This window comes from Ascidiella aspersa, chromosome 7 (genome assembly GCF_963924565.1).
Source record: "Ascidiella aspersa chromosome 7, kaAscAspe10.2, whole genome shotgun sequence".
NCBI lineage: Eukaryota > Metazoa > Chordata > Ascidiacea > Phlebobranchia > Ascidiidae > Ascidiella > Ascidiella aspersa.
This window is the reverse complement of record NC_139453.1, coordinates 16,347,013-16,370,278: the sequence shown is the minus strand read 5'-3', so window position 1 is coordinate 16,370,278 and position 23,266 is coordinate 16,347,013. Positions and strand designations below refer to the sequence as shown.

Sequence of the window (23,266 nt, the reverse complement as noted above, 5' to 3'; positions counted from 1 at the left end):
CGAGAAACCTAGCCACATCCATAGCATGCAGGCTTCGTACGTTATACCACTAATATAATCCATCATTGTATTAACTCGAATGTTACGCTGCTACATTAGAAACCACTGAGTAGATAGATAGATAGATATGTTTATTGTTAGGGAAGTAGATTCCCAGGGAGCAGCGAAAGACCGTTAGGTCATCAAAGTCAGCCGCTCCAAAGTAGCCTATCTGTTTATCGGCTCGGGCAGTGATTCTCAACCTTTTTTAGAGCAAGAGCCGCATTTCAAACCTAAGGTTTGCAAGGAGCCGCATAAAAAACAACAGTAGGCATATAATTAAAAAATATTAAGAAAGCAACAAGAAAACAACAAACATACATTACGCTAGCCTAGGCGAACTAATAAACAGTGTTTGCCATAGCTTGTTGATCAGGACTAAATATTTTGTGACGTAACAAACCACAAAATTATTTTAAAGAGCCGGATGGAAGTACCCGGTAACATTAGTACTTCGTACTCGGGATCCTTACTGATACAACTCATTAATTCTTGATTTCTCTTACTTACTTTGTTGCAATTCTGTTACTTCTAACTAATTTTTCACTCGGTTAGAGAGCCGCAAAATGTTCAGTTGAGAGCCGCGGTTGAGAATCACTGGGCTCGGGTATTATAGGTGCTGTGCGGCATAATTTGAAATAAGTTACACATAATAGCATTGTTAATTTTTTCCTATTGCGCTTCCCCCTTTTGTAATTGCGCCTTGCGCTACATAGTTTATAAAATTTGTAGCATACCTAATCGAATTCGTTTTTTTTTCGATTAAAAATCAGAAAGACATAATTAAGATATTCTATATTTTTAATGACACAAGGTGCGAAAATGTTTGGGTATATTTGGTTTAAATTGGCTAAACTTAGCCGACATGCTCAATTTGACACACAAAACATTTCACATTGCTTGATCGTTATATTATCATCTTGGCGTGTTGTCCAGGAGGCGTGACCTGGTGTCGAACTTCTTTGCACAATTTAGATAGGCCCATCTAACATGCGTACGAAATCGTTCTGACTCAACATAGCCGAAATATTTGTTGTAGAGCTCGCGTCAGATGAAAGCCCAAAGTCGTCTAAACATCCCAATTAAGGCAAACAGTCCGGTGCAAAAATGTCGATACGTCAGACCGGTGACCTTCAGTTGTCCCATACCCTTTCTCACAGTTTGTAGGCGACTTAGATCAAATTCAGACGTGTTTGCGATTTATTCCGACAGGTATCAGTTTAATTTCCCAAGTGCTTCGTTATTCTTCCGATAGCTTCGGTCTTAATCCATCGGCTTCAGGTCTTATTCTTTTGCATTTTGGCCGCATTCCGACAGCGTTGGGCTTTTTTGCAAAGGGTTTTGGTATTTCTTCAACAAGATTCGGTCTTATTTTTACGGGCACTATATCTTATTGTAATGGCTTAAGGTTTTGATTGATGGTTTTGGCCTTATTCCGAATTCCGCTGTGTTTCGGTTTGATTGCATCGTAGTTTTTAATGCAAAAAATATGTATTATTTTAAGAAGGGTTTAAAACTTTTTCGCACATATGAAGATGTTGCGCTATTTCAGATTTAAGAAATAATTCCGCCTTTAGCTAAAATATTGTGCTAGTACAGATAAATAAAGCGTTAACCTGTTTGATGTGTCAATCATACTTTGTTCCGTTAAAATATAAAAAGAACCGAGTTACATCAAAAATTATGGGCGGTCAAATAGGTATAGGAGGATATATAAATTTGCTCGGTTAATCGTGATTTCTCTTACATCCTATTAAAAGTACAGAGACCAATAGACGTGTGTTTAAATGTCCTTGATAATCATCACTTGACACAAAAAGTAAGTTGTGCCTCGACATTTGGTGACTGGCGAAATATAGCACGTACACATCCAGGGAATGATCACAAATATAAAACGAAGCGTAGAAAGAAATATGTTAACGCCAATACCTAAATGTCGATTTAAAAATACACATTCTATTTTTGGTAGAACAGACTTAGCGCTAGGAAATCATGATAGTTGGCAAACTATAAAATATAAATAGACGCCATTGAGAAAAATGTACCAAGACGCATCGCCATCCTTGTTTAAACACAATTATTGCAACAAGTTAATGATTTCCGGAAAAGTATTTTGCGAATTTTAGTAGCGTCACATTGATTAATAACCAACAAATGCGACAGCTTTTGGTAACAGATGCCACCTACGATTAGTGAAACGACAGACCTCCCGGACTAAAAAAGGTCAAAATAAATAGTTGGGAAATAAACGCGCATATTCGACGAAAATGGAAAGAAACGAAAAAATAATAAACTCACCATCGGATAATTACATGTACATATTAATGGTGCGCGAAGATGAGTAAATGCGCGCAGTGCAAATTCATTCAAACGAAACGAAGGGTCGCTGTGCAGACGACAGTACGCAGGGTTGAAAAAAAATCAATAAATAAGAATTCGCAAAATAATAGGCCATTTTTACCACAGATAAACGCATTTCCGGTTGAGGTGAAAGCAGACGCGAGGAGCAAGTTGTAATTGCATCGGAAGTCACTTGGTGACAGATTCGACCAATGTGCAAAACATCCATGATTTCGACTCGTTTAATCGGCCGTGATTTGCTTAAAGCATCATTTGTGCTTGACGTATTGCACTGCAACGATCAACCAAAATGCAAATTGTCGCATCGACATTTTTGCAATGACCAAAATATATATGAAGTGTTTTCCAATTTAAATAGAAATCGTTGCTGCCCACCAAGTGTATGATATGAACATAGGTACCGCGTTTTCTCGCATAAAGATAGCTCTATTAAAACGATCTTACGTTTTGTGTAACATATCAAGTTGTTGTTAAAACAAAAACATGGTCGTTGATTGTTATCTGGATAGTGAAGAAACATTGTTCCATTGCTGCTGCGGGTAAGACTGCCCCGAACCCGATTGCGCAGCACTTTTTTGAGCTGGGGAGGTGTTATCCGTGAAAGGCGGGTACGGGGTTACTGGGTAATTCCCCAAAACTCCGTGTGGGTGTGATGTGGAATGCATGCTCCCAGAAAGTTGTGGGTACGAACCTGGCGCGTAGAAAGGTGAGTACTGTATTGGACTTGGTTGGTAAGCGGGGATTAATTGTTGCGGGTATTGAGTCACACGCCGTTGATTTTCCGGTGGTTGTCGCAGGATGTCACTGTTAGGCTGACAATTAGGGTTCGGACCTTGCACAGTGATGGGTTGTCTGATTGGTGGCGTAATTAAAAAACCGTCGCTAGTGCCGCTTTGATTGCCCGCTTGCTGCTGACGATACATCGTATGCGGAAGCCTCGGGTTCAAGTAGGCCTCTCGTAGAATTGGTGGGTTTGGCTGGCTGCTAAGGTCAGGATAATGATGCCTATTCCATGGTGCCGTCCTTTGGGTTTGATTGGGTGTTGTGAATTGTTGTTGCATTTGTGCTAAATGTGGTTGATGCGGAAAAGCAAAACTTGCTTGCTGTGGCAGACGTGCGTCCAGTCGAAATTGCTCTTGTTTTTTTTCGTTTTGTGCTTGTTGCTGTTGCCGAACTTCTTCCAAACGTTTTTCCTCTGCCGCTTTCGCCTGTAATGCAGTTAACGGATTTTTAATTTATGAATAACATCATAAACTCATATAAAATGAAATGTTCCAAAGTGAAAAAACTACACTATCTATATTAGTAGCGGAATAGGTAAAACTGTAAGTAACTCCACTCAACGAACTAACTAGAGTGGTAAAATAATTTAATGAATTTCGATGGGATAGTGCACAGCAGTGTGTAACATACTCGAGTGTGTCGTTTTACCTTTTTTTGGTTTCTTAGGATCTCTTTTTCTTCGTATTCCGAGGCTCCGTGATTGCGATAGTTCATGTTCTTGTGCTGATAAAATACCATCGAAATACGGGAGGGCTGAAAGCGGTTGGGAGCGAGGAGCGGGGTCGTGGCATGCAACTCTCTCTTGGCGCATTCAATCAAAACCTAAATTTATATCCTTGGCTTTACTTGTGTTTTTTAAAGCGTTTTCTTTTAAATTTCAATGGTAAGTTAATACTTTAAACGGCTACGAAATGTCTTAATAATAGTACGAAAAGCTGGATTCAATACATCGCTGGTTGAAGATAAACAAGATAGCAATGTATGCCGACTCTTTTAAATAAAATAAATAAGTTGACAAAAAGGAACTGTTGTATACCGAGCCATGGGTAGGGGCAATTGCTACTCCGCCAACTTCGGAATCATCGAAGCTTTCCTTCGCATCCGAGCTGTAGTATTCACGAGCCTTTGGTTGACTTTCGACGGGTGGCTTCTGAGCCGCTTCAGTGTTAAAACAGGTTTGCTGATTGTGATGCAGTTGGTTTGATGCGTAAGTTTTCAGATTTATCTTGTGATCGTGTTGCGGAATCGGGAAAGGATATTCAGCTTTGGGTTCCCATTTGATCTGTTGAACGGAAGGGCAAGACAGGGGTGTGTCCGTGTTGTGGGTAGGGGGTATGTTTGGGTGAGGTCGCGGAAGAGCGGGTACAATTTGTGCCACTGTAGGCAAGCGAACATGCTCGTCAGAAGTCGAAGAGGTAGTTGATAACCGCCGCCCAAACTGGAACGCTGGAAGCATAGAAGAAGGTGTGGCGGGTCTTGGGGTAAGAGGTGGGGTGGCGCCACATGGGGTTAAAGGACTTCTTAGACTGTACACATTGCTTCCTCCAGGACTGAAGATGCTGCCGATTGAGGGAAGGTTGCTGTCAGCGATCGACGGTGAAGAGGAAGGGTGACGCCGATACGGCCACCGGGGCGGGGGAGAACATATGACATCAAGTGGGGGTGCTGTATGGATGGGCGTATGAGGGTTGTATTGTTGGAACATTTGTTGAGGTCGATCGCCATACCTGCTTAGACAAATACATCTAATAAGGTTTCTTGTGAAGGCAAAGTTTCAATAGATTTTTTTAGGTACACTTACGTATTTTGTTTCTCCTGATAAGTTTGTTGATGAGCGGTTGGTGGAATCGACGTAAGGTCCTCCATTGAATGTGATCTTTTGGGCGTTCTACCTCTCTTTTTCTTGGCGGGACTGATGTACATTTCTCCCTTTCGTTTCTTGTCTTTGCGCTGCTTTGCAGTTCCTGCAGGTTTGGCGCGAAGTCGAACGCGGCGGGGAAAACTTGTCAAAATCTACGCATATTTTGTCTCAGTTTTACAATTCAAAATATCGTTTTGGGCAAAGACGCCTAACGACGAGTATTTAGCGTTACTGTTAAGCAAGGTAACATTGTCAAGTTTCGATGCGCCTGATAAACCAATGATTAGGACGGACTTATTGATTTTGACGGCCATAGTGAACGTGCCGTGTTTTAGTAGTTATCAGCGATAACGTAAAATAGAAAAAATAAACACTATTAAATACCACCTTAATATATTTGTTTTTTTACTTGATAAAGATGGAAAGGCCTATTATAAGTATAGCCAATAATCATTCAGTGTAAACCAACGCGCTATTGAAGTTTTGTGTCTGTGTTTACCTCGGTCGCCCCGCTGTTGATTTTGTCGATGACCCCTTCATAAGTTCCGTCTTCGTTGGAAAGATCTAACTTGTATAAGGGGAGAACGTGCAACTGTTCGTCTGGTCGCTTCTTGGTGCTCAAATCTCTAAGCTCGGGTTTGGTTAATGTCAAGACCTAATCAAAAAAAAATCATATATTCACTAAAGAACGATCAAATTGTACACTTTTGCCACTACACTTACAATAGTAGACCCATTGTCCATATTATTTTGATCCTTGTGAGCATGAGCGCAAAAGTCCATGCAAAGTGTGACACCACTAAAAGGCCGACCTTCTTCTGTGGGTTTGTGTCCCAGTCTACATTCGCTTCCTTTCTCTTCGTGTTCAGTCTGTAAAAGTGATAGTGAGTATTGAGTATTGACTAAGAATTCCATGGTTTAATTGTCTTAAGAATATTTTGCACAAAAATTGGTTACGTTATAATAAAACTTTAAATCAAACTATTTAAACTCTTATGAACCTATTGTAAAGACAAGGATTACCTGGTTCTTATGCGCGTCTGGTGCCGCCATCTTGTATAGAGAGCCCATGTCGGACGATAAACGCTCGCAAATGTTTTCCACCAGCTTTTCGGCTTCGCCATTTTTTGTCCCGTTGAGCTTAAACTTGTTGGGGTTGACAGATCTTGCATATTTGCATCCGTTGTAAAACATCGACCACGAGCATCCGAATGAGAAAGACGCGCCACCAGTGACGTCATCGAACCCTTGGCATGCACAAGTGCGCCTGCAAAGAAGACGGATGTCAGCATTTTTGGCACTAAAATATGGCTAAAAATGCCCAAACAACATTAGTTTGGCAAACCTTATTGTAAGTTTCTTTTAAACATAATTTAGTGATAAGTAGGGTGCCTTTTACCAAAGTCATTTTTTTACAAACTTTATGTCATGACATCTACAGATATCACTAGCTGACCTTCGGGAATGTGAAAAAATAGAAAATAACTTTGTTTAATAATTTTTTTGAATTGTTAGGTCATAAAAAACTCTCGAAGTCTTCAAGCTTAGGCTATAAATAATATTAAGTCGACCTTTAAATAAAATTTAATGTAATTTTATGTTTCAGTGGCAACCTAGCCAATTAACAGTAAACTTACTCTTCATTGGTTCCACAGCGTCGCTCAGTGGCCTCGCCGTTCGTGGGAACGTTGTCAACAAACTTGCTGTACACAAAGTCGGCCATTGGCCTCTCGAGGCCATCCCAAAGCATAATCACTACGGCAACAACGGCGGTAGGGCACATGTGACCAGGTCGCTTCCTGCCAACCACCATAACCTTCTCATGGGCTCCTGATCTCCTCAGCACCTGAGCATGCCAAAAATAATAACTTATTTGATTTTTACCAATGTTAAAACACTTGAGAAAGTTTGACAACTTACCCATTTGGCGATGGGACAGCCGTGCGAGGTCTTTCCTTCTCTACCGGTATACTGAACCTAAAGAAAAAATATCAGTTAAAAAAAAAACATTCCTCGCGTTACCTAAAAGCAATACTGGTTTCCATTTGAACAACAATATTGAGATTTTTTCACCTTTTCTATTCGCAGTTCTTTTCCAGTTACCCCGCATCTTTGTTCAAACAACTTTCGAAGCCCGACAAAATCAGCAGCTGCCCCCAAGTGGGTATAATAAGGGGCATCGTCCTCAAAAGTATCTTAAAAACATATATAATATAAAAAAAAATCATACAAATTTTGGTATTCGGTATATTTTACTCAAGTTTTTGCTATTAACAGTTTGTTCATATTATCTTTTGTATTCGGTATATTTTACTCAAGTTTTTGCTATTAACAGTTTGTTCATATTAATTTTGGTAGTCGGTATATTTCACTCAAGTTTTTGCTGTTAAACGTTCATATTTTTGCGTACCTTGCAGGCAAGAGCATCCTGGAAATACGGACTTTTTAACCAATGTGTTGTTGGGACCTTTACTAGTCTCTACATAGCCACGCAGTTCATCAGATGTTAGCCCTCGCTGCGGATTGTAAGTTATTTTACGCTCATCAGCGCTGTGTGGAGGGGTGGGGAGTGCATAATGTTGTTGCAATTGGCAATGTGTGCTTTCCGTACTTTGATTTCGTTGAAGTGACCCGACAGGAGTTTGTGGAGGGGTGTCAAGGGGGTATTCCCTAAACGTTGGAAAGCGTTCAGGTGGAGTGCAAAAGTTAGGGGAATACAACGAAGTTGTAGGGGTGGTTCTTGAATAAAAAGGAACGCTTACGGTCGGTTTGTTCGTTTGAAAAAAAGTCTGCAAACGTTCAGGATAAACACGATTGGAATGCGTCGCATTACTCGGGCCTTGGTAGCTATAACGTCGAAGAGAGACAATCTGTTTTGGGGGTTCCCCTTCGCAATCCAAAGAAACGCTTCGTCCTTTAACAGACTGACAAATGGATGACGATACGAAAGGAAGACTAGCGTTCTTTCTTGCAGGTTTGCAATGGTGAGGTAGTTTATTGTCAATTTCGACACTTGTAGTGGACACAGGCTGTATTTGTGGGGACGCTACTGTGGGTTTATGGCCCACAGTTGAAGCGGCCTCGGCAGGCAGCAGGTTTCGAGTGCAGCTCACATGGCCTTGAAAAAAATATTTCAATTTAATTGTATAGAACTCAAAGGTAAACCAAAGAAACATACCAGAAAACGATTAATATACGTTTTAGCTAATCGTAAATACTTTCTAAAAAATCCTTTTTTATTTAGATAAAGTTAATAAACGAGTTTGACATTTATAAATATTCATCGCCACTAACCTTACCTGTCTCAGTCGAGGATTCCTGAGATATCCACGCCTTCGACATGACATCAGAGCTAGACTCTCGCACCTGCTGATTTTCCGATCCCACCGAGGCCGCATAGGCGTTTTTTGAAAGGTCGCTGGTAATGACATTTTCCAAAAGCACACCTTCGATGGAGAGTGATTCGTTGCCTCTTGGTGGCACGTTTAACACGTTATGGTGTAACGCATTATCGCTTACCACCGACGAGAGTTCGGCAGAATCGTACCCGCTCTCCCCAGGTGATATGGTGGAGTGGGCGTCAGTAGGTGACGAAGCAGGCAAAGCTTTATTTTGCCCTGTCGCTTCAGCCTTGTAGCCATGTGGTTCTTTGGACGATTTGCCGTAAAGTATTGAATTCATAGTGTTGGCGAACGCCTTGTCCGAGCTCGTGTAACCCTGAGAACTGCGTTGGTTGGGCCCTATCTTGTCCGTTCCCTCTTGATTGTCTGGGACAGATAACCTGGCAGCAGCAAACGAACCGTTGCCAACGTAAGCACCTTCAACTGAAGGACGATGTCGGTCAACGTTCGCACAAAAAGACAGGGCGTCGCGTTGATGAGGTGGCATATTAAGACTGCTGCCAGGTTGGGCTAAAAAATGATTAGAAGCAGATGACATTGATTCCGGTTTAGCACCCTCACTCCTGTAGTGACCGGAATGCATGTCACGAGGAAGTGTACGGTGAGCGGTGCCTTGGGGTTCGTGCCACGGTCTGTATGTTTGTGGATTAGCAGACATCGATGGGGCCTCACCTTGGTGGTGATTGGTTACATTTGGTGAAGTCGATAAATGCGGCATAGTGACTACAGACGGACTTGATGTGGCACCCTGGTATTGTGAAACAGGAGAGCCTGTCATTAGGGTGGACACGGGACTCCTAAGACTGCTGGCCGCCGAACTGGCGAATGGACTGTGCGTTACGACGGGTCCAGCAGGTGAGTTCTGCACCATAGGACTGCGGTTTGAACTCCCGTTGCTTAACGGTTGTTCGGGCAAGTGTCGAGTTGCTGGAAAACACTCAGCTGAAGGGTTTCTGCTCGCTCGTCGATGTAAGTTGGGATACGAAGGTTGAGCTGGATGTAAGCTTGGACGAACTAACCCTTCTTTGTGATTTACGTCATGGGGTGACGTGTGGGGAGAGTGTTGAGTTTGCCCTTGTAACTGTGACGAAGGCATTTTGAAGTTCCAACTGCTACCGTTTTGGATCGGTGAATCTATTGACGGCTCACCAATAACGTTGGGTCGAGGTGCGGGAAATCTTTGCTCGGAAAGTTGCATACCAGAGCGTTGGTTAAAATTTGAGTCATATTGAGGTGGTGTCTGGTGCTGAAATGGTTTATTTGCTGGCTGCTGTGGATACTGAAATCGCGGGTGCGACTCGGTATTGGGACCACCAAGCTTGGTGTCAAAGTTGTTTTGCGGTACATTGGACGGGAAAGAAGGAAATCGATTGTCGTTATTGTAATCAACGCTGCCTGAAAAAGGAGGCCTTGAGAAAGGTCTAGGGGCGCCAGGATTGACGTGCGATTGGTACGATTGGTTGTTAGGCTGCGGATAACCGACTGGATTGTACGAACCGCTAAGCATTCTTTGGTCCTGGTCTGGTCTTACATGACCGACTTGCTGACTGTGATACTGCGGAGTTTCGGGCTGGAACATGGTAGACCGGTTCGAATCGCCGGAAGGTTGCTGTAGTGGGATATTGCTCGATGCAGGATTAGACGGAAATTGCCTGTTGTCGAGATTGTCAAACGATGGCGGTAGTGTAGATTCTAAACCGTCACTTGGAGTTGCACTGAGCATACTTTGGTCAGCAACATAACTTTTCTGTTGCGTCCTGGTCAGCACGGTGTTTGCGTACTGAGCTGTTACAGCTTCAGAAGGGTCTTTTACAGGACTACTCTGGCCATGAAAGGAGTTTGGGGAATTGAATTTGCGCAAATTATTCAACAACTTATCACTCTCATGTGTTCCTGATCCGGGACCTGGACCAGTAGGCGGAGGTGGTCGGCCAGGTAATTGCGAATGGTCAGTGGCTAGAGGAGTGGTCTTGTCGTGAATGCTGGGGTTCCAATTGAATTCGTTCTCATGCTGAGAAACCCGCCGTTGTTGTTGCTGTTGTGGGCTCTGTAGTTGCTGTTGAAGTTGCGAGCAGGGCGTACCTTGCCCTTGTATGGAGGTTCCGATGCCACCGGAGTTGGTAGTGTCATTTAGTGAGTTGTTAGAGCTGGGCCCTGCACCAGTCGCAGCTTGTGGAGTCTGGTTTGCGCTGATGTTGCTCTCGATCTCCTGCAACGCTTGATTGATAAAGTCGGAATCTTCAACGCCGGGATTACTTTGCACGTTTGTTTCCGTTCTTGACGCTTGTTCTGATGCTGGAAATCCCCCGGTGTGAAATGATTGCTCTCCTTGATAAAACGAAGGATTTCCTGTCGATAATGCACATTTTAAGTATTCGTCAGGACATTTATAAGTTACAACATAAACAACAGTAACGCCAACTCTCAAGTAGAGCATTCAGAAACTGGTGATTACCGTTGAAGTTTTATACCTTTAAACATACGAACTTTTACAACAAACAGTTAGTATGTCAACGAATGTTTACCGGTCTGCGTATGTGGAGGGTTGACACTTTCGTGTTGGCTTTCAATCACTTGTTGCTGATTTGTTTGGTGCGTGAGCGACGGACCGTGGCTTAAATCGCCGAACTCAGCAAAGTTAGGGTGCAAGGTTGGGTGGACGAGTCCCTAGATGAAAAACGTGATGATATTAATATGGATGCCACATAAAACGTGGGTACAAGTTTAATCCACTTACTTGAGGTAGATCAGAAGGTTCTTCGGTTTTAGTTCGTTTCGGTTCATTAGGCACAAAATCATCTATATCCTGAACAAAAATATGCGTTTTTAAAAACTCGTCACAATCGAAAGAAGGCAAAATAAGTGTTTTAGTTCTATATAAGGTTGATTTAAATACACAATTTAAGCCCGTCTGCTGAATGGCCTGTTAAATGCTAATCCGATTTCGCGAAAAAATAGGGCAAAATTGTAAGTTTCACAAAACGCTTCGAAATGACCTCAACAAAACCGACGTAAAATGCTTGTACAATACAGTGAAGCGTAGCCGAACTAATAAATAAAAAAACACAACTGTCGCCAGTCCAAGCTCAGCAGTTTCGTGTGATGACTGTCACGTGACTGCAACAAATTGGCTCGTGGCGAGGCACAAAAACAAAGTATGTAACCAAACGTTTGATCGCCTCCTAAACCTAAAACATCCATATAACCTAACTTAAAACATTTCTATAAATACCTAGTCTTTAAAGTCAACTAAACACTTATTTTTTCAACATTATAATTATTTCAAGAGCAAACGTGATACACGATGCGCAAAAGGTCGTTTAACATTTGGCAGAATAGATAAATGCGATATTTTAATTTAAACTTTCTTAGAAAATATGAACAGTGTAAATCAGTAATATTCACTTGATATCATTTGGCTACGGTTTAATAACACATCCCGTGTTTGAGAACTCTTACGGAAACCATTCCTGATAGCAAAAACACAACATACCATATAATATAAACAAACTCAAACACTGAGTTGTACAAAATACTGCAGACAATTAAAAGTCAGTTATACAAAGAACAAGTAATATTCTCAGTTAGAGTGAACTATACGTTACTTCGATCACAACCACTGCTATAGACTAAAGTTTAAACGAACACTCAATTCACACAGCAGCTAATTCGCGACCCAGGCGCCTGTTGTTGACTGGATGCAACGAACAGGCAGAATGCAGGATATCCTTCTGGCAGGCACATGCAATATGCGCAACAAAACGCGCGCTAGCGAGTGCTTTTATCGTTCACAAGGCGTTACTCTGGTACAGCTCACTACCAAACGGTATTTATTTAGTCGATCGATTAACCATTACTGCGTTTCGGTATATCTTTGCCAGATCCAAATACAGATCTCTAATTACACTAAAGTCGAAAAAATATTTTTTGTGCTTTGATAGGCAGAAAAAACAACATCTGAAAATAAGAATGTGCCGTTTGACAGGACAGTACAGTAGTTACTGTGAACCCAATCTCTAACCTGCCTCGAGCTATTCTTATATTTTGCTAGGCATGTTACGACCAGTCGACCGTACACAATTTCAGCAGGACTAAATCAGCTTGCAAAGAGTTTCGGTCTACACACATAAGCATCTGCCTTCTCAACACGCTATACAGCGGCGCTGTGGGTAAGAAACCGCATATGCTTAAACCACATCTGCCTGACAACGAAGCCGGGTCGATATACGCAAAGGCAAAAGCGTCAGGAAACAAGAGGTCAAACGACCGAAGAAAGAGAGTAAAGAGAAGAAAGCGGGCAACCGTTCGTTCCGCACGTACGCGCACTATACCGGGCCGTAGTAGCAAGGTACGGTTTACCTCTTTCTCTTTCTTTCGCCTCGTCGCAAGGTAATAACGACTTGTGGGAATGAAGGGTGCGTTTAAACAGGCGACAAACTGGAGCAGCGACAACAAAAGGCAGTGTTCGTGTTGCGTCACGATCTTGTTTGAACAAGTTTGAAACATGCTAGACAAATTACATTTAAAAATATTCGGCCGGTAACTCACGATAATAGGTTTTTAATTGATTCCATTGAAAGAAAATTGCTAGTGATAACTTAGTTTAACATGAAATAAAATGAACATCAAAGAGTATATAACGTGTATGGTAACTGAATATACAAGCGGCGAAAAAAATCTTCATAAATGTATTTTTACCAGTAACTCGATGTAGCATAGTATAACGTAATAAAATGACATTTTAACGAGCCATAATCATATAACGCACGTTAAGAAATGCCAATCTTGGCTAGCTTACTGTTGCTTCAAGTGGCCGACAGATTATTATTTACCAGCCACTATAGAGCAGTCAAGAGCTTATCCGAGAAATGTTGTATTTTAAAATTATTCGCCGATAAACAACAGCTTTTTACAGGGTATGTAATTTAAGCATATGGTTTACTTAAAAGTTATTTACTCCTCGTGGTTTTTATGATTTTTTGTGGAAAAATGTTGTACTCTAGCAAAGCTGCTGGCAACAATAATATTTATCGTAATCCACTATGGCATAAGCACTGGGTAATTTTACAATCCAAAATAGCCACTGGAAATTAACGAGCAAATTTACGTTTTAATTAAAAATAGCTATTGTCAGAAGAGCAGTTGATCACCATATACTGAAAAAGAGCAGTTTTAATGTTTATACTATATTTGATTAGTATGCAAAAATCCCTCTGGTACTTGTCTCGTAAATCGCACTTTTTAACATCGTAGAATGGTTCGTTTTCTTTATATAGTTTTTATTCCACTAAAATATTCAAACAGGATTAACAAAAAAAAACGTTAAAATGGAGATTTTGCTGCAATAGTGCCACATAACGAACGTCGAACGTATTATCAGTTTCGTTTTTCGCACGGTCACACTGTTAGAGGTAACCTTCTTTATAACACTCTCTTTTTTGCTAAAAATATCACATTTTGCTTGTAATAAAAGGACTTACTTTGATATTATACGCCAGTAAATTCGTTACTTCTGAGTTTGTTGAGATTTAAACCGATATTAGACAAAACTACGCAAACTATCTAACAAAAATCTGCGGTGGCAACCAAACTGCAGCTAAATGGTTCTCATTAAGAAATGTGAGGATTTGTTTAACGCTGGTATTTGCCTAATTGACAGCAAGATTCTTCTTAGACATGAACATTGTAATCCGAACACAAACTGGTGCCTGGCATTCCGGGCTCTGTCGAGTTAAATTGTTTGCACCTACAACCAGATGTGTGTACATGTTTGGTTGCTGATCTCCGAAATTAGAGGCAAGTGGTAAACAGAGCGTGAGAGACAGAGGCTTCAAGCCGAAGATGTCCAGATAACGCTTTTGTCTTGTTCTGTTGCTGCTGGCAATTATGAATTATGATCGACCCAAAGTTTGTGAACGAATAATTACGATTAGGCCGAAAAAGAGATGTCTTTCTTTTTGTTTCATTACGTTTTCTGTTTTATACCAAAAAAACGTATTTAAAAAACGATCATATTTTTAAACTATCTTGATAAGCACGACATCCCTAAAAATTATGATTGCGCAAGTTCTATAAATTAAATTTGTCGCGCCTAGCTATTTTAATACAAATAAATTAAACTATATAGTTGTAAAAAATAAAAATTTTTAGGCGCGAATTGCAAGTAAATATTTATTGGTTTGCAAAAAATAGTTGAAATACTTCATTTACCTTTCGTTTTTCTTGCTTAGGCATTGATTCTGGAGTCGGGATGTAGGAGCTTGATCCAGGCTAAAAAAATATTTAATGGTTATACATACTTAGAATTTAAAAGTAAAAGAGAAAACTTTGTGTTGGTTATTAACTTTCGCTTTGTATTAGATGTGCTGGAATGAAATGCTTTCAATAGGGTAACTATTCTGTGTGAATTAGCAAAATGAAAAAGCAGACTGCAAGGTTTTTTTCTATAAAGTGTTTAAGATCTTCCAATGAATAACAATACTCTAAAACTTTCATGACCAACCACATACAACATTGTTTACAGAGGCTCAGGACCGATGGCCAACCATTTGGTGAAGGGTAAACCATAAAACTACTGTTTTCCTTTTCGGAGTTAACCACAGAGTTAATTCTGTATTACAGAAAAACATTATCTTGGAATACAATACACGTTTTTTTTTTAGTAACTTCAATAAAAATATTAATGCCATAATCTTGTTTTTCTTGTTTGTTGTAACCAAAAATTTAATACCGATCCTTCGTCATTTTAGACTTTTGAAGGCTGTTTAATTTAGGAAAATAACCAATTGGCACGTGAGTTTTATTAACTGTCATGATATTACAGAAAATGAAATATTGATAACAAAAACATATGTGATAAAGGCATGTACAATACATCAGCAAAAACTTGTTTAAACTTAAGCAAAGAAACCTTTTTTTATTTTTTATTTTTTTCCCAACGCCTACACTGGTCAGTCTTTGTTATAACGATTTACGGAAAATAATTGACGAAACTCCTAGCAAAAATACATCTATACATATTTTTTTCGTATTTATGGACAAACACAAACTTTTAACACTTAACTGACTCTTTGACATAATGCGGATTAACATAAATAATACTGCCGCGGGCACAACAAGCATTATTGCGCCCGACTGTCAATCAAAACCAAGCTTGACTAGACTGGTTTGCGCTTGTTGTACGTAATTAAAGGCATCGGGGTTGCCTTAAAATCTACCAAGCCGACTGACTAATTTTCTAGGGAGATTATGCAATTTTAGTTCAGTTTTATATTTTTCTAGAACGTTCATTGTTTACAATAGAACAAGTCCTTTTTTTCCACAAACAAAACAAAAAAACTACTTTTTTGTATTCAGGCCTAAAATCATTTGCTGGCCTTAAAATAGTTTTTCGGTCTATTAATTAGTTGTTGATTAAGATTTTGATGAATCGAGCGCCGAAATCAGAATAAAATCTTTGCAATCGGGCGATAATTAAAACTATTGTAACAACACGGTGTATACCTAGGTGTGTCGTGTTTGTACTTCCTGGCCATGTTTTGTGAGCAATTGGATGGATTTAGGTGCGCGCCATAGTCGGTTGGGTAAAGAAAGGCGATCAACATGTTGTACAGGTTGGGTTCCGTTTCACAAAAAGCGACAGAGCCCATTCAAGATGCCATTAACCCATTTCAAAGCACTTTTTATCCTTAGCAAGTCGAACCATTTACTACTGTCTGCATTTCAACCTTTTTATAAAGGTTAAAAACGGCTGGTAAAATACAAAATGTCCAGTTGAATAATTTATGCGCGTCAATGTAATAAACATAGCGAATTTTCGCTTGCTTGCTATTGTATTTCTAATCCGCCTGAGTCACATCTGTGCACCAAAGCTTTGCTGGTCGATCAACACATTACTACTTTTAAAAAAGTTTTATCCCAAGCTGTTTTCGGGACAGGTTTTAACCTAATGAAAATAAATAGCGTGGCCGAGATGGTAGCTTTAAATTGGCCAGTTCTAAAATCTGTTAAAAAATATATCGCATAATAATGCGACTTATAACGTTACCGATTACGTAACATTTAAACTCCTAAGCTTCATGTTAAGCGAAATTACACCGACATTCAACCTTTCAACCTTTTTACACACAGCACACTGCATCAATTTTACGCAAGTATAAATGAAAATAATAAACTTAGTTTGGTCTAACGAACACGAGTGAGTTTAGAAGATGTTTCTTAAAGAGTAAACAAGACGATTTTGTTTAAAGAAACCAACAAGCTGTGATAAAGAAATCTATCGTATATTGCAGAGCGTTTATCATATGGTATGAAGGACGACGGAATGATAGGCTACAGATAAAACCGCATACAGATTATACTGGTTTTGTATTATTTTCGATGCAAGGATAGCGGTTTCCTAAAACAAACTAAAACGGTAAAACAAAGTTAAGAGCGGTTGCATGGGATGACTTATAGATAAATTAAATCATGTTTCGAAACAACTAACAAACATATAAGAGAAGTAATTGCGGTTTACCACCACATGCGTTTTGGAGTGGGTGGGGATGTGATTAGGACAATTAAACGTCGCTACATTTCAACAGGTGGTAGTGACCCAAGCTTTCAATATATCAGTCATTTTTTGTAAATGTTTTCATTTCATAACTACTTAGCTCTTTCTAACATCTAATTACTTGATTTAAATATCCTGGGTAAGATTACAGCAACGAGTACTATCGTCCGGCAGCTTTAGTGTATGAAGAAAGTTGGTCGCCCCCGACAATCTTACGCAAAACAATATTACTCTGTCACTGGAGAAGTGATACACGCACATACACGTGCACGTTCCGTAGCGCACACACATTTATTGTGGAGATAAATTAATCATGAAGAGCAAGCTAAGAGCTGGTCAAAGTGCTGGAGGAGAACCATCGAAAAAGGCTCTATTTACACAAAATAAATTTCCTGTTGTTTGGTGACACAAATTTCAATTGGTCTTGGCGAGTGTGTGTTTGCTCTTCTCCGCTCCTCTCAGCTCCCTCCTAGATATTCTCTTCAACTGCTACGTATCACGAGTAGAGAAACGCGGGCATTCCATAACCATTTATCACTGCACTGTATTATTTTCAAAAGGAATTACTCTTTATGACAACACCCACACATCAGCTATGACGCCACAAAAAGATTCCGTCGCTGAATATGCCACTTTAATAAAGTGGAAACTGTTATTGCACGAACACGAATTCAACACACATCTTTAAGGGTGCTGGACCGTAATAACATTTTGAAAAATGTAATAACATTGTTCGGACGCATGTCAATCGAACTGAGGGAATGTAATAAAATCGATCTTAGCAGTCTCGGCACGAGTCACTTGGAAAATAATTCTTAAAAAACGGTAACAATTTGTTTGACGCGTGTGGCAGAGGGAAAGCAGTCGCCATTAATTGTCATTGGCAGAGTGGTACAACGAGCAATTAGAGTCAAAATCACAAAGTTGCGTTGACCGCAACCAAACCAGATCACCAGCTTGACCTCGCCGCCTTCAAAGTGGCCACATGAAAAGTCGACCTGCACGGATTAATAACTACGCTTGGCACAGTAGTAATTAATGTTGCTCATAATTGTTGGATCTCGTATATTCCAACCGGGCACAGATGGAATCCCACGTTATGAACACGTTTCAGACAAAAATGCAAAATAAAAAGAAGAAAAAGCTTTTAGCTACGGTTTAAAATAATGGCTAGATATTTGAAAAAAACTGAAGCAGGAGTAAGACCACGTACATCAGTCTTGACATGATCAATTTTTCTTTCCTCTTGGTTATACCAAGCAAATAATAAAAACGTTGCAAAGGTGTGAATTGTCGTTAACATTGTTAAAACTGAATGATATCAACCGTTCTTAAATTCTCCATGTAATGGACATTATTTACTTGGCAAATGTAAAGAAAACACGCAAAACGTACTACGCTGTTATCATAGTAGCTACATCATACGGTCTGTATAAAAGCCAGTATTATAAATGTTTGTGGAGTAAATGGGCCATCAAACGTAGAAGCTGGTTTAGAAGTGCTACATACAGGTTACTTGTACAGCAGATCTAGTGAAACTTAATATTGTTGGGTGAGCGAGTGCAAAGACTGGCAAAGGAGACAAAGCAAACAAAACAACATGTTTTAAGTGGCCGTGAGAAAAGAGGCCGATCTAACTGTGGAGTGAAACAACAGTGTTTCCCTATAAAAGCTAATGGGGTCAAACAGGGCACTCGTTTTGAATTGGCTACTTCAACAGATGCGCCCTTTTGCTTCCAAGTGTATTAGTGTGCGTGACACAGAAATGGTTTATTTGGCTAACTGAAGTAAAGTGTGCCCTGCTATTAAACGTAGTGCTATACTATACCCTTACCACGTGGCTAGAACAGGTAGTTTTAGACGAATCAATAAAATCGTCATTAACATTAATTAGAACATCTTTCCACAAACCCAAGTAAGAGAATCACCATTGTCATGTTAGACGAAGATTACATTTATAAACGGTGTTACAATTACGAAGTACTATCTTTAACGTTTGTTTCGAAATGTTAATAGTTAATCCTTTCTTTACAATAATTTAAATGTTTATATACGTGCATTTTTGCGCTAGCTACACTTTACGTACATCAACACTCTTAGTTTGATTGTTACAATGTACGAACGATTTCAAGGAAATATAATCTGATCGAACTCTGTTACAGTGCAATACAGTATGTTTCAGTAAATGGCCTGTAAGCGTAAATCCACTATTGTTTTGGTCTTTCTCTTTTGAACATTAATCAACCATAAAGCTATCCGAGCTTGCGGAAAAGCGAAATGTAATAACAGGAAATACCAACACTGAGTCAGTGTAGCAATGTCTGTGTGAGGAAAACCAGAAATTTTCCGGTACATCAAATACCATTAATCTCTATCTAACCCCACTTTATAATTTTACTTGTTCACAAACTCGAATAAAGAGAAAAAGTTGAATGTCGTTCATCATTTGCATGTTTTAAGCAAAGCAGTTTCGTAGCCCGAATTACTACAGTGATTTAATATTCAGATTTAAGCTTTAATGCCAAACAAATGTCATCTCGTTTTGATAAAGTTCAGAATGTTATACAAGCTAGAGCTAGGTAAAATTTAATCCCGACGTTTCACCGTTCATCGACTTTGATGCTACACATGGAGATATTGTCCACAGATAAAAAGCTGAAAGGAGGACTAACAAAACAAAAAAGGAGAAATATATTATTGCGCGGGCGAAGGCAGCGTTCGTTTTTTTTGTTATCCTCAAGAATGGAACAGAAAAAACAACTTATTCCGAAAGATTTATATCTGTCAGCAAAAACGACCAGTGAAAATGAAATGAGGCAAAAGGGCCTAATAACTGCCCCGTTTAAAGCAACTCCTAAGCCGTTATTATTTCACTTCCTGTGGTAAACAAAGAAACCTCAACAGTCAAGCGGGATTGTCCTTTTGTCACAAAATTGGTTCGGCAAACAAAGTATAACGGACTGGGCATTGTCAGATGATATAGCTCAGGTGTTGGGTTAATCACGACGTTGATAGGAACAATGAGCAAATAAATTAGGATTAGGGCAAAACTATATTGAAAAAGCAAACACTCGAAAATAATAAAAGGTTCACAACATTACAAAGAATAAGGTTTCCCAGAAATACTTATCACAAACTGAATATAACATTTATTAATTGCCTATTACTTATGTGATATAATGACAACAAAAATTAACATGTTAAACTTTCTTGTGTGTACTATGATGATTATTTTTAAAGTTATTTAAGCAAATTAATATACGGGTTTAGGAAAAAACAAGTTGTTGAAAAGAGGTATATATTTGCTATAAGTGGTTATATTGCATTACTTACCTTTTTTTTCAAGATTTCACATTTTCTGTGAATGCAAATTTGTTTTCCTTTGGCTCTATTGATACAATTCATACATGACCCACAGTTCTCCTTCCTCTGACATGGCCCACAATGGCCACATGCTTTTCTTTTCTTTCGAGAATTCTATCAGAAATTTATTATGAAGAATTTCAAATTAAAAAATGAGATAATAATTTAGTTTACATTGTGAGAGGCCCCGAGATGAACATTTTGCCTTGTTACAAACACATAAAATATTCATAAGCTTTCTGCTGTTAAATTTTCACAAAGCAGCCACTTCTTCTACAACATTGTATATTTATCAAAATCTGACATAAGAAGAATACATTTATTTTAATATATGCACTTTAAAAAAGTATTGTGTACAAGCACTATGCCATATGGAGTGTATTACAAGATATTTATTTATATAATATTTTTGCATAATCTTACATTCATATCACCACGTGGATCCAAATCAGAATTGTTGGTAATGTTTGTTGATGGAGAAGATGGTAAGCACTTGCGGTCTGCAAAATTTGTGTTTAAAAAATAAATTATAGTGTGCAATAAATTAACTAATATAACCAAAGCATGTGTATAATATTTTTACTGTACACTAAGAAGTAGTATATAAGATAACTTTGCTAAGTAATACAATGTGGGGCAAAACCTATTGCACTTAAGAGAACTTGTTTGACAATTTAATAGTAAAATCACATTGAAATTAAATTGCATAAATACCATTAGGTCCATGCAAAAGAGAAGAAAATGGTTGTCGTAAAGAGTTTTCTGCACCCATTCCATATGCAGACAATGGAGAGCTGCCTCTGTGATGTAGACTTGGAAATCTAAAAAATATATATGTGATTTCGGAATTGTGTTATAAGTAAGATTGCCAATACAATGACATAACTGCATACCATGTTGCCCGAATATATAAATTTGGCATATTCTCGAACCCATTTAGGACAATGACAGGTCACACAATACAAACAAGGTGTTCGATTAAAAAAGTCTCTGAGGGCCTAGGTAAATAGATTTGTTTCATTCAAATCTTGCACTTTTAATCTAATATTGTTTCATTAATTACAAAAGGGGATTTAAGCTAAATGCACTATTTTAAAAGAACAATCAAACCAACTTGTCTGGAAAAAAGATAGGAGGTAACATTTAACATTTTATAGAATACTTTTAGTCCAGTTGGTTTTGAATAATTGATAAGATTGTCAGTTGTGAGGTTTTGAAATTCGACTGAAAATCCAGTTATATTGCATGTATATGAGAGCATCCTTTAAACAGCAATAGACAACAATGAAAAATATTTTTAAAACTTTTTGTCAAAAATATATTTAAAAAAATCATTTTCATGTTTTTTAATTGTTCTTATTACCTTGAAATCATTGGGTTAAAAAGAAGGTTTCGATCTGTCATTGGTTGACTTGGTGGCAAATGAAGAGGATTGGGGTAACCTGGGTAGGATGGAGAAGGAAACAAGTGCTGTGATGGTGGTTGGATGGGTGACTGCCCATAATTCAACAAGCCTGGATTAGTACGGGGTGTTATATGCAAGGGGTGAGTCGCAGGGTGGTGATAATGGTGAGACCCAAGCATCCCTGAGCCGAAAAGCGAGGGTGCTATGTCGTTTATTCCACCAAATGGCAATGGTGGTGCAGAACTTCCAGATTGATTTGGAAACATGCTTTCTCGATTGTATGGCGTAGTTAATGCAGAACCACCCTCATATGGAGACACATAGGACTGTGGGTATATTGATTGTGCAGCTGCAGAACTTGGATCACCATGTGTTGAAGGTGAGAAACCAACTGGGGGCACATGTGGGACACTTTGCATTGCTGAAGTTAGTTCTCGAGAGACATTGTGACTGACGTCATTCATTACTGAAACATTATTGTTAGCGATCATATGCCCATTCCTTGATGCTTGGCTTAACTTCTTTGTTTTTTTCGGTTATAATCAGATAAAGTTTAGTAGTGACAAAGGGCTACACAAGTTATTGTGGTCAAAAAAGTAATCCATTGTCAGTCAAATGCCATATTCAGAAGAGTATTGTGTAACAATTAAAATACAATCCTAGACAACCTAAAAATAAAGTTCATTTTACCAAAAAGCTTACCTCCACAGAAACTAAAATTATGCTGTGATTACTTTCATTTGAATAAAAAAAAGCAACAAATACCAGCTGTTCATGTGTAATAACCATAATTATAGAAGAAAGATATGAAATAAGATGTGATTTAAGTCACATAATCACAATAATAGACGCCAAACAGAAAACAAACAGACAATTTTGATCCTTTTGTTAATTTTTAACCACTGCCATATTCAAACATTACTCTCGCGATTCCTAAATGCCTGTTGATTTTGTCACGAGCGCATCTACAAACCAATAAGGTTTATACGGATCGATAATGCAACAACAAACATTCCGTTAAAAGGTCGATCGTAAATTTAACCTTAAAATGTAATGAAGATATGATACAATGCGTATAAATGTGTACTAACGAGCACCAAAAAACATTTCCTTTATTTCTGTTTAACCTGTACAAGTAGCAAAAAACTAGTTTATCGTTAAAAGTTCAGAAGAGCTTTGTTAGCTAACGATCTCATTGGCGACTTTCTGCCATCGCTGCTATCATATTTGGGCTGTGAATACGAAAACATCTAAAGTACTGTACTGTGGAAGTACTCACTGCTGGTTTGCCGTTAATCGCCAGCAAAATCAAGTCCACCATATGTTTTGTTTGCAACTAGCCGTATTAGATACTTACACTTTTTCCCACGTACAATCGATTACAACTCTGCTCTACTGGAGCAACTAACGATACTATTCTTTGATAAAAAGTAAACTAACAACTTTCCTGAGTCGACGCAACAGTATGGGTAAATATATTATTTTAACTACTCCACGCA

At 38.9% G+C, this 23,266-nt stretch overlaps 1 protein-coding gene across 1 annotated transcript; it reads right to left on the bottom strand.

Moving 5' to 3' along the window:
• Positions 1-1,826: 1,826 nt before the first annotated feature.
• Positions 1,827-22,431, bottom strand: LOC146138052 (uncharacterized). The gene is made up of 19 exons (XM_083393268.1): positions 21,726-22,431; positions 21,077-21,183; positions 20,786-20,862; positions 20,333-20,476; positions 14,656-14,715; positions 11,183-11,251; positions 10,971-11,112; positions 8,344-10,794; positions 7,455-8,162; positions 7,118-7,239; positions 6,965-7,021; positions 6,682-6,890; positions 6,068-6,311; positions 5,768-5,914; positions 5,544-5,699; positions 4,985-5,196; positions 4,220-4,910; positions 3,832-4,005; positions 1,827-3,608 (listed from the first exon to the last, which is right to left on the bottom strand). Exons 1-19 carry the CDS (start codon positions 22,256-22,258, stop codon positions 2,898-2,900), a joined length of 7,014 nt encoding a protein of 2,337 aa, XP_083249394.1. The 5' UTR covers positions 22,259-22,431; the 3' UTR covers positions 1,827-2,897.
• Positions 22,432-23,266: the final 835 nt, after the last annotated feature.

What these genes read in the sequence shown, in the direction of transcription:
- LOC146138052 (XM_083393268.1), bottom strand. Translation starts at nt 22,258, where the DNA reads ATGATCGCTAACAATAATGTTTCAGTAATGAATGACGTCAGTCACAAT. An exon ending in TCTTTTGCATGGACCTAATG is followed by an intron (nt 20,863 to 21,076) that starts GTATTTATGCAA and finishes CAAATTTTGCAG; the next exon opens with ACCGCAAGTGCTTACCATCT. An exon ending in TATCAGGAGAAACAAAATAC is followed by an intron (nt 4,911 to 4,984) that starts GTAAGTGTACCT and finishes TTGTCTAAGCAG; the next exon opens with GTATGGCGATCGACCTCAAC.